Source organism: Myxine glutinosa, chromosome 7 (assembly GCF_964187855.1).
Source record: "Myxine glutinosa chromosome 7, kmMyxGlut1.1, whole genome shotgun sequence".
Taxonomy (NCBI): Eukaryota; Metazoa; Chordata; class Myxini; order Myxiniformes; family Myxinidae; genus Myxine; species Myxine glutinosa.
Window position 1 is genome coordinate 181,989,891 of NC_136267.1, and position 12,435 is coordinate 182,002,325.

At 45.1% G+C, this 12,435-nt stretch overlaps 1 protein-coding gene across 1 annotated transcript in view; it reads left to right on the forward strand.

Moving 5' to 3' along the window:
• The window catches only part of LOC144892879 (polyunsaturated fatty acid 5-lipoxygenase-like), a 45,566-nt gene that overhangs the window by 13,432 nt on the left and 19,699 nt on the right, over positions 1 to 12,435 (forward strand). The window contains exon 4 of the mRNA XM_078781218.1: positions 12,069 to 12,191. Within this exon, the coding sequence (XP_078637344.1) occupies positions 12,069 to 12,191 (123 nt within the window). The remainder of the gene's footprint in view (positions 1 to 12,068; positions 12,192 to 12,435) is intronic.

Here is a 12,435-nt window from a genome sequence, read left to right on the forward strand (position 1 = left end):
GCGATTTCTACCCCCGTCATTGTACCCACGCTTTCCTCCACCTCGCTCAACCAGCGCTTCTCGACCCGCGTTACCTCCTTGTGCACCCTTGGGACCCTCTCCCCCACCATGCGATCCATGGTCTCCCCACATTTTTGCATGCCGTCACCCATTCTGTCCCCAATCTTGCCGATTCGCTCCTTATCGGCCCTCATTCCATTCATTATTGCTTCAATTTGGTTTCCCAATCGCTCACTGTTAGCATCCATTTTGTTTAACAATCGCTCACTGTTCCTGTCCAAAAGGGCCTCCATTTCAGCCATAATTAATTGCATGTCTTCCACCGTTGGTACAAAGGGCGCGGCTCCATTTGGTGCCGCTACACCTACGTGCGCGAGGACGCCATTTTGTGCGTCTGATACTCCCTCAACCACATTGCCAATGTTCTCCTCTACTTCGTCCCTCTGATCCTGGGTTACTCCTAACCCCTCCTCTAGCTCACCCACCGGCATCCGATCGCCTTGACCAGCCATGGCGCGATTTCAAAATTCGGGTTTTTCTTTAAAACACAATTTTTCAGCAGCTCGTAATTTTGAGCGCGTTAAGCGCGCTTCGGGCCTCGTATCCCACTCCTGACACCAATTGTTACGGACACGGTTAAAGGATGTTATTTTACCGAGCGGTGGTATTACCGCGACCGAACAGTTATTCCCCGACTAGAACCCGATTCCACCCAAACGTTGGCCGTATCGCACCGCGGCTGCTCAATATGGAAAACTCTAAAGCGACCGAATACAAAGAGGAAGAAGACGTACAGAAGAGTAATTGGATTTATTATTTACACATATAAGCAGGAAGAAAGCAATCACGTTTATTTACAGAAGATATTAGATACACAGTGCAACGCTAGCTTACCTACAGTCTTAATTAACCCAGGGACAGAACAAACAAGGACAGACTCACGCGGGGAATGATGATAGGACTGGCGGGAGATGGATGGCTGGCGGGATAGGGAGGTCCAACTGGTCCTGCAACTGATCGACTCGTTGGGCAGCCGCCGCTCCTTCGCGGCCCTGCTCCAAACTGCCGTCCAGGCCTCACGCTGCTGTGGCTGCAGTTTCGGTGGCTCCAGCGGCAGTAAGTGCAGTTTTGGTGGCTCGAGCTGCAGTAAATGCAGTTTCGGTGGCTCGAGCTGCAGTAAATGCAGTTTCGGTGGCTCGAGCTGCAGCTCAACTCTGGACTTCTCTCGGACTCAACTCAAAGCGCCTCTCTTGGACTCAACCACTTGGACTTCCTCTCGTCTCTCTGTAAAATCTCATCTCTTGGACCCAACTGCTTGGACTCCCTCTCGTCTCTCTGTAGAAGCTCATCTCCTCGGGAAACGCCCTAGCTGCGGGTTATATAGGCCCCGCCCCTCAACCTTCGCGAACCTCCTCGATGTTTCTCTCCACACCCTCTCCAAGTCCAACCCCTTGTTCGTGGTTGGTTGAGTGGGGCTGACTCACTCCTCCCCTCTATGACGAGGTGGGGACCCGCCTTTCTTCCCCAACCCTGCCTCGTGGTCAATGGCGGCAATTGGAGGGGAGGTTCTTGTCAATGGCACTTGAGGCCTGGCAATGACGAAAGGGGAAATGAAAGTTTTGGGAGTGGGAATGAAGGGAATCTATCTCTTTCACTGGTGCAATGGAGTATTTCAATTAATGGGAGACACAGCCTTACCCTAAAACACATAATAAGATATAAGCTATCGAACAGGGGTATTCTATGAATGGCTGTGGTGTGGATGCTTTATGGACTAATTATGGGACGCCCTTTGACCTTTACACAGCTCCGGAGGCAGGAGGCGCAGAATAACAATAACAATAATAACAATAAAGCACACAAAAAAAAAAACACAATCCTCATATCCGCAACAATATTATTCATTTTGGTCACTCACATTGTGATCCTGGACTACTTTCCACACACATATTCCATCGGTGGAGTGGGCATTATGTGCTTTTTAATAATCGATTCATTATTGGATTTTGATGATTGATTCTTAGGTGTAATCACAGGTTTTGTTTCCCCACGCACACGTTGCAAAAATCGGTTACAGCAATTGGTTCACTTATGTCTGTCTGTCTGTCCTTCTGCCGACAAACGTTAGTTTATGATCAACGAACAACTTAATTTCAATGGAATGTTATATTTTGAACATGAATCAGAAAACCAATCTGTAGTTTCTGTGCAGATATCTGTGCAGCCAAACAGTCGATCTTGGTTTCATCAGACCACAGAATCTTGTTTCTCACAGTCTGTGAGTCCTTTAGATGCTTTTTTGCAAACTCCAAGCGGGCTTTCTTGTGTCTTTCACTGAGGAGAGGCTTCCGTCTGGCCACTCTGCCATATAGCCCAGATCGGTGGAGTGTTGCAGTGATGGTTGTCCTTCTGGAAGTTTCTCCCATCTCCACACAGGATCTCTGGAGCTCAGCCAGAGTGACCATCGGGTTCTTGGTCACCTCTCTTACCAAGGCCCTCCTCCCCCGATTGCTCAGTTTGGCCGGGCGGCCAGCTCTAGGAAGAGTCCTGGTTGTTCCAAACTTCTTCCATTTAAGAATTATAGAGGCCACTGTGCTCTTGGGAACCTTCAATGCAGCAGAGATTTTTTTGTAGGTTTCCCCAGATCTGTGCCCCGACACAATCCTGTCTCTGAGCTCTGCAGGCAGTTCCTTCGACCTCATGGCTTGGTTTTTGCTCTGATGTGCATTGTCAGCTGTGAGGCCTTATATAGACAGGTGTGTGCCTTTCCAAGTCATGTCCAATCAACTGAATTTACCACAGGTGGACTCCAATCAAGGTGCAGAAACATCTCAAAGATGATCAAGAGAAATGGGAGGCTCCTGAGCTAAATTTCAAGTGTCATAGCAAAGGGTATGAATACTTATGTCAATGTGATATTTCAAATTTTTATTTTTAATAAATTTGCAAAACTTTCTAAAATCCTGTTTTCTCTTTGTCATTATGGGGTATTGAGTGCAGATTGATGAGGGAAAAAATGAATTTAAACGATTTCAGCATAAGGTTGCAACATAACAAAATGTGAAAAAAGTGAATGGGTCTGAATACTTTCTGAATGCACTGCATATTGATAAGGGTGATGGGGATGAGGACCAGAGTCCCAAGCGTCTCTCCCGACTAAGTGTGTTACAGGGTGACTAATGTCAGCGACCCTAGGTCCTATCCCTAGCCCGCCGGGCCGAGACCTACAAGCTGACCGAGCGGTTTTTGGAAGCTTGAACTTTTGGTTTCGTGCAAGGAGTAGAGGCTCTCGAGTCTAGAGCTTGCAACTCGGGGGAGTTTGCAACCCGATCCAAAAAATGTCAATCAAACAAAATGAAATACAATCAATTTACTTCAAAGAATGCAAAACAATACAATAAGCAAATCATATAAGTATGATGACGGACTTAATTAACGAATAATGACTGACTTAATTAACACAGCCCACTCACATCCAATACGAAAGGCCGACACAACATCACACACACGGACCCTCTATCTAACCCAGGGTAAGGAAAGGGAAGCAAATAGAAAAAACAATATTCGCAAGGAATTCAAATAAAAGGGGATATGAGGGAGGGAATGGAATGGGGTTCAGGCCTGTTTTTAGGGCAGTTTCATCAAAGCTTGTCAACGTGGCTTGGTGGGAACAAGCCTGAATGGACCAGTCACCACGCTCTGCGATTCCTTTCTCCTTTGATCCTTTTCCTTTTGTCAACCTCCTTCATGCAACACAGCAAGTCCTTCAGGAAGTTCATCAAGGTCGACTCCTTCATATAGCAAATGCCGAGACCATTCACAGCATGAAGCACCGATCGTCTCCACAGAGACCAAAAGAAGCGCCTTTTTCCACAGGATACTCTTTTCATTTTTGTCCACCTCCGCCATGCACACTGAACCTTCATATAGTTCACAGAGACCGAGCCTTTCACACCAACACGCTCAAGCCGTTCACGCCATGAGCAAGGATTCTTTTTTTTACCGCACCGCCAAAAGACACTCTTCGTCCTCTTTCTACTCTTTTCCCGCCCTTTCTTGCTTGAAAGAAAATGGTTTGAATTCTTTCTTCAGCTATTTTTGTGCACCACTACCAACAGTCAAAGCCATGTGGCGTAAAGGGAGTGAATATGGGGTAAACCTGAAGAAAAAAGGGGGGAAAAATACGAAAAGGTCCTATTTCTGATCCACAGCTGACCTGGCATTTCTTACGCAATACACCCTAAACGACACGAATCTATGCTCTGTAAACGATTGACATCACCACAAATGTAACAATATACTCCTATATACATGTGTGTGTATGTATATATAACCATTACTTATTCCATAATACCGCAGCAAAAATAGGTTAAACATGGTCTGTGTGGCAGTTATATCGATCTTTTGATAATGAAAATGAGATATTTATGTCAATCTACAATAATCCTAATCTCCAAAATGTTCAATACAATTTGAATTCGTCAATACTATGAATCAGAGGTTAGACCCCCCCCCCCCCCCCCCCCCCGCTGTAGAAGCCTGAGATCGTTTTACTGACTAATTGCTACTATAAAATCAGGTAAAACTTTACATTTTGGCAATCATTTTATGTTTGTAGAAATGATAGGATACCTGCTAGGACTGTCAGTATTTCTCATCTATTCCATGTGTTAAAGAGCACGTTTTAACACCTTTAAACATTGGAATAGCTTGATTATAAATGAATATGTGGTAAAAACTGTGCAATGACAAATATTACCCAAGGAAGGTAGATGCAGGAGGAGGCCATTCGGCCAAGCATGTCTGCACCAGACCAACACCAAACACATTTTATTCGTCAAAACGATGCAACTTCATTGGGGGAATGATGGGAGGAATGTGGCTGAGACAGTGTGGCACGTCCAGGGATAGCCTAAGGGTGCCAAAATAAAAAGGGGAAATTTACTTATTTTCATTATTGGAATAATAAACGTAAAAAGCAATTTTTTTGTCAGTTCATTCCATTAGCTTATTAGTCGGCAGGCCAACCCCAGGGAATACGATTAAAAAAACTTTTGATGGCATTTTTTGTTAAAAGCTGACAACCGGGCTAGAAAGTATCAGTATGGTCCAGGCTTTCAGAAACACCCGGTTGCCAAAATGAGATTTGACCTTGAAGGTCAAATGTGGGGGGTCAAAGGTCAAAAGAGGTCAAATTTTCAAAAAAATTTATTTTGTCTTGTCCTTTCATATTACATCGAGTTTGGTATGAAGACATCTTCGAAAATAAATGCCAAATTCTCAATAATGTGTTGCTTTTTGTGTTACTAGGGCATGCCCGTACTATATCTATATCTAAAATTATATCCCCCCCCTCTATTTACATGAAATGGTTTGGTCCAAAGCGAACGGCTTGCGAGTACGGTGACAGTCCCCCCCCTCTATTTACATGAAATGGTTTGGTCCAAAGTGAACGGCTTCCGGAGTTTGGTAAAGAAATCGCCATCGCGTGCACAAACGCCCAGGAAAGCGAAAGAATCGCAAATTAGTTTTAATTAGTTTTAAAACATAGTTTAACGCCAACATAGCGGCAACATAGTTTGCCAACGTGAAATAAATGAATACGCTCTCAAATGTGCCGTCCGAGGCAGAGTGTGTTCGCCACGTTCGGCACACGCGATAGCTCGCTGCTCTCCGATTGGTTGAATCGTTTTTTGGACATAGCTCGGTAAGTACTTGTCCGATTAATTTCAAACCTTGAAAAGGCACATCCTCGGGTCCCCAGCAATATACCTGGCAAGTTTCAAGTATATCGGACCGTAGTTGTCGAGAAATCGTTGTCGCATACACACATACACACAGAGATTAGTGGAATTATAGATAGATTATATAACACTCGCATAACCATTCTTTAATGATGCTTCTCCTTTTATTTTTCAGGTTCCAAAAATGGATGGTGATGGACTCCCTCCACTTGCCACACTCCACAAACCAAGATATCCCTGATAGCTTCTTGTCCAGAAGACAGACCTTCTATACTGCATTACAGAATGTTATTGGTGACGAAGGTTCATTCATAAGACCACGTAATCGAAAAGCACAACTTCTTCTTTATCCCAGTGACAAATCTCAGTATGTCATTGCCTGTGCCCTGTCGGATATCTCTGACCGAAAGGATGACTGTGATGAAGATGACGCACCCACGATACAGCTGCCACCAGTCAATGAGCTGCAGGAAATTGTTCACTCTGCCCTTCAACTTCGAGCAGACTTGGAACGGATGCCTGGTCACGATAAAGTGTGGAGGGGTCTAACAACAGACGCAGTGGAAGCCATTATTCCAGATAGCTTATATCTGTTTCTCTCTGTACTGTTTGGTGGGACTGATGTGTTGGATACTGATGATCACGGAGAGATAGAAAGTTCTGCAAGTTCAACGAAGCAAAGAATACTAAATATCGCTCAGGACATTGTATTTGCGCTTTCAAAGGGGAAAAAGTTGCCTCCAAAGCATGTCGGCCTGGGGATGACCTTACACCAAGCCACAAGATCAGAGAAACTGGTGGATCTCTTTCATGCTGCTGGTGGTACAATAGGTGTCGACACAGTAAGACGCATGGACACAAGTATCGCGAGTGACATTCTTTGGAAATTTGAGGAAAATAACAACACGTACATCCCGGATGGCTTGGTACCCTATGAACCTGGTAGGCTAATCTTAGGATCAGCTGACAACATAGATGTCAACGAGTCGACAATAAGTGGTCAAGGTTCATACCATTGCACACAGTGGAATGCTTGGCAACGCGGACCACCTCCTCCAAGAACTCCTGTTAAGCGTGTGCACGGACGAGAGAAGGCTCTGAGAAAGGAGACTGTCGATAAGTTGCATGATGTCGATCCCCCCAAACTACCTATTGGCACAAGAGTTGAACCCAGGATTCCGAATGCTTCTAGCATTGAACCGAATGACTGGTTCAAAAGTAGTCCATGTAGGAAGGCAGCAACACGAATGACTCACGTCTGGGTAATCTCCAGGATGGACACAGGTAATGGCTGTGCTGTTCCTCCATGGGCAGCATTCAACGAGTGTGTGAGTACCGTAGATCCACCAGTGACGACGGTGGGAATGGCACCGATCCTCAATGCTACTGCGGATGAATATGGGACCATCACCACGATCATAAACCGATTTGTCCAGCTCAGCAGATACCTTGGACAGCGCCATACCATCGTTTTCTTCGATCAGCCTCTCTATGCCAAAGCAAAGGAGATTGTGTGGGCTTCTGAAGAGTACAGCGAAGTAGTTGTCCTGCTTGGTGGTCTCCATATCTCCTTCAACTTCCTTCGGGCCATTGGTCAGCAAATGGAAAGTGCAGGCCTAGATGATGTGTGGGTGGAGTCTGAAATCTTTGGACCAAATGCTGCCAAGTCAATGATGGATGGGAAACATTATTACAGGGCTATTCAGGGACATATCTGGGCCTATGAAGCCCTTAGTCGGATCAAGTTTGAAGCTTTCTTGGATTGGCTACAGCGGCAAAATCCTGAACTCCATCAGGAACTGGTTGTGCTTCGATCAGCAGTATCAGCATTGTTCAAGAAATATGGTACGAGAACCCGAGATGAATGTCTGTTGAATGCTGTGACTGAATGCAACGAGCTCCTCGACCGTACAGAATATGTAGAGAAAGCTGACGAATTCCACGCCATGCTGAAGCAGAATCCCAACAATGCCTTCTGGTTGCAGTACCTTGAGATGGTGGAAATTTTATTATCATTCGTCCGCGCTAATCGAGATGGGGATTGGTTGCTCCATCTTGATTCATTTGCCGAAATGCTACCATGGCTGACCATATATGACCATGTCAACTATGCCCGGTGGGGTCCTGTTTACCTCACTGACATGAGAGGACTCGCACAGACCGCACCAGAAGTCCACGAAGAATTCCTGGCAGGGAATTTTGTAGTGAAACGACACGCAGGCAGATGTAACCAAGTTCCAGTTGATCAAGCCACTGAATGGATTAACAAGGTATGCAAGCTCTCAAATGGTATAATTGGCATCACACGGAATGACACGGCAAGAGACAGGTTCTGCACAACTTGGTCTGAAAGGTCGCAGATATCAGAGGACACCATGCGTCTATTCGGTCTTCGCAACGACGAATCGGACGAAGATTTCTCAACTCGTAAAGATGGTCTTCCATCCAAAATGACACGGGATTTGGATGCGGTGTCCAAGCTTGAGGCTCAGTTCCGACGATTCAAGGCGTTCACAATATCCGATCAAGACGACGCAACTCCCACTATTACACAGCTGAAATCACTGACTACCAACGACATTGCAACCGAAGAGATAGCTGCAGACCTCCTCACTGCCGACCAAAGGGGGAAAGATCTCGTGTTGAAGAATGTGAAGGAGAGATTAGTGGAGAAGTCTGTACCTTTTTTCGATCGACAGAAACGCCAGAAATCGAAGACGTTCGCAACCCTCTACGAGACACCGGTGCAGGATGGGAAGCAGAAGGTCACCAAGACAATCAAAGTGGACAGGCAACTGATGCAGAGATTGTTCAATGCGGCACAAGTTGGGCGAGAAGTAGATATCCACAATGTACTGAAGCATGAGCTGTTCGTTGTACCACTTAGTTTGGCTAATACGGATAAAAAGATGAGAAGTACCCAAAAGTCTGCAATGCTCCCCCTGCTAACCACTGGTCTTGGGATAGAGAAAGTCAAAGGGGCACCGGAGACCACAGGAAAAACCTGTATCATAATTGATGGCCATGCATTGATACAGTCCCTAGGAAAACCACCGAATTGCAAGACGTTTGGTGACTATGCCAAAACCTTCCAGAGGACCGTGTTGAAGCAGTTCTGTGGCACAGTGTCCAGGATCGACATCGTATTTGATCAGTATAGACTTCTATCGATCAAGTCGACTACACGAAGCAAAAGAGCTGGGCAAACGAGACCAATCCATAAGGTGATCAACCGGGATGATCTTCCACTTCCACAAACATGGAAGAACTTCATCGCCTTAGGTGAAAACAAAGAAGACCTTGCACTGTTCCTCAGTGGCAAACTGGCAACGCACACCGACACAGTCAACGAAGTAGTAGTTGGTGGCAGCACTCCAAACGGATTCTCAACGACAAGGGGAGTCATCCCAACTCTGAATGCAAACCACAAGGAAGCTGACACAAGGATCATCATCCATGCACTTGAAGCCATTGATGCCGGTTATGGAAACATAATTGTGAAGTGCCGTGACACAGATGTCCTGCTCTTGCTCCTTCACTTCACCAGGGACAAAATCTGCCATGTGTGGATGATGAGTGGCACGTCCAAGGAGCAAGAGTGTTTCCCAGTACACGCCATCAACGAGGCCCTCGCTCCGGCGGTTGTGGAGAATGTTCTTGGGTTCCATGCCATAACTGGTTGTGATACTGTGTCTTCATTCGCTGGTCATGGCAAAAAATCATGCTGGAATGTCTACTTGCAACACCCGGAACTGTTGCATGGCGTTGGCAGAGATGGACCATTAAGCGATGTCGAGGAGTTCGTATGTATGCTTTACAAATCTCCACACTCTAGTTCAGGGGTCGACAGAGCTAGGCATGACATGTTCCAGAAAGGGAAGAAGGCACTTGAAATGTTGCCACGAACTAGTGACGCTCTCGAATTGCATATGTCGCGGGCGAACTACCAGGCAAAAGTATGGCTGCAGGCAAACAAGGCTGACGTAGTTGTTGCTGACCCCGAGGAGACTGGAGGTTGGCAGGCAACTGACGGACGATTAGAAGTGGTGTGGATGAGGACACCATCTGTTCCAAGTAGCTGTTTGGAACTAGTTACTTGTGGATGTAAAAGCAAGTGTCGCACACAAGCTTGCCGTTGCCACAAGATTGGACAACCATGCATGCCTGCATGTGGCTGTGATGCTGAAGGATGCATGAACACGACAGGAACTGATACTTAAGAGAAGTGATTTGGCGACACCTCAAATCGATGGAAGATGATGTCTTGTTTCTTCAAATGTAGTTGCCTAATGCATCATTTACATATTACCAACAGGAACAATTGATTCTTAAAGTAAAATTTGACTTTCGACTTTGAAATTTCACCTTTAAACTGAATGCATTTTATTATATTATGCGTATTCAAAGAGTAAAAAGCATTTACATTCATGAATCTATTCACATTTAGCTATTGTTACAGAAGTTTAACCCCTTATAACTCATTAAATATTCAATGGTTCATACCAGACTCGATGTTGTATGAAAGGACAAGACAAAATAAATTTTTTTGAAAATTTGACCTCTTTTGACCTTTGACCCCCCAAATTTGACCTTCAAGGTCAAATCTCATTTTGGCAACCGGGTGTTTCTGAAAGCCTGGACCATACTGATACTTTCTAGCCCGGTTGTCAGCTTTTAACAAAAAATGCCATCAAAAGTTTCTTTAAGGGTCTTGGCCTGCCGACTATATTGGATGATTGAGTGAAGATCGCTGTGTTTCAGGAGTCCAATCGATGATTTAAAGATTGTCCATTACCTACAACTAGGGCATTGCCCGTACTATATCTATATCTAAAATTATATCCCCCCCCTCTATTTACATGAAATGGTTTGGTCCAAAGCGAACGGCTTCCGGAGTTTGGTAAAGAAATCGCCATCGCGTGCACAAACGCGCAGGAAAGCGAATGAATCGCAAATTCGTTGTTATTAGTTTTAAAACATCGTTTAGCGCCAACATAGTTTGCAAACGTGAAATAAATGAATACGCTCTCAAATGTGCCATCCGAGGCAGAGTGTGTCCGCCACGTTCGGCACACGCGATCGTTCGCTGCTCTCTGATTGGTTGAATCGTTTTTTGGACATAGCTCGGTAAGTAATTGTCCGATTAATATGAAACCTTGAAAAGGCACATCCTCGGGTCCCCAGCAATATACCTGGCAAGTTAAAAGTATATCGGACCCGTGGTTGTCGAGAAACAGCGGTCACAGACAAACAGACGTACAAACGTACAGACGTACAGAGATTACTGGAATTATAGATAGACTAGGGCATGCCCGTACCGTACTATATATATGCCCGTACTATATATCTATCTAAAATTATATCCCCCCCCTCTATTTACATGAAATGGTTTGGTCCATTCGCAACGCCAAAGCGAACGGCGAACGGCTTACGAGTACAGTGACAATCCCCCCCCTCTATTTACATGAAATGGTTTCGTCCATTCGCAACGACCACAGAACCCCCCCCCTCTATTTACATGGAATGGTTTGGTCCATTCGCAACGCCGGCACACGCGATCGTTCGCTGCTCTCTGATTGGTTGAATCGTTTTTTGGACATAGCTCGGTAAGTAATTGTCCGATTAATATGAAACCTTGAAAAGGCACATCCTCGGGTCCCCAGCAATATACCTGGCAAGTTAAAAGTATATCGGACCCGTGGTTGTCGAGAAACAGCGGTCACAGACAAACGTACAAACGTACAAACGTACAGACAGAGATTACTGGAATTATAGATAGACTAGGGCATGCCCGAATAGATAGATAATACACTCAGTTATTTAGCCTTGATCAGTTACTGGCAGTATGGCCTCGACGCTCGACCCCTAGAGGTATGCCCGCTCGCCCCTGAACTGTCTAGCCTGGGTTTGAATCTCTATCCAGCTATAAACTCATTCCGATGTTTTACGGGCAGAGTGAAGCATCTATGTGTGTGCCATCCCTCGGCATTAGTTGGTGGACGTTGAAGATCCCATGGTGTTCTTCACGCAGAGTAGGCGAGCTATCGCCGGCACTGTGAATAAATTACAAATACCTGTCCTAACCTACAGAGGGAATTGCATCAGTGGCACAGCCCTAGCAAATGATGCTTCCTGTAGCCATGTACTGCACTGCACTCCACACGAAGAAGAAGAAGAAGAACTAGAGTTTAATGGCCTTCTGCAGTGAAACAATTTTTGAGCTCTCACATTAACTCTTATACGAACTGAGGATCTATCCATTGAAGATCAACCATTAATTTCTCCCTTGTGTTTATGAACACATGACTAATGTGCCTGTAACAGGTGGGATGCGTGGCAGCCTGATCAACCATTGGTGATCATGGCGAAGGAGGCCAAAGATCTTCCACGTGAGGTCCGCTGCCCGGATGAATACCGAATGGATCAGAACGAAGGACTTCATATAGTGTAAGCTACATTTTTTTATTTCATGATTTGATTTACAAACTTCAAACTGAACTCTCCATTAATTAATCATTTTCTCGATATTTTCCCAAGCGGCCATTAAATGATTTTTTTTCCAGAGAATGATCTTCTGATGTAACTTTTTCTTACAAACCCAGTTGAAAGAGGATGGTGTCGTATGAAATCTAGAAGTGCTTCAAATTTAACCCAATCTTTTGTTTATAAAAGGTAATGCACATTGATTAAT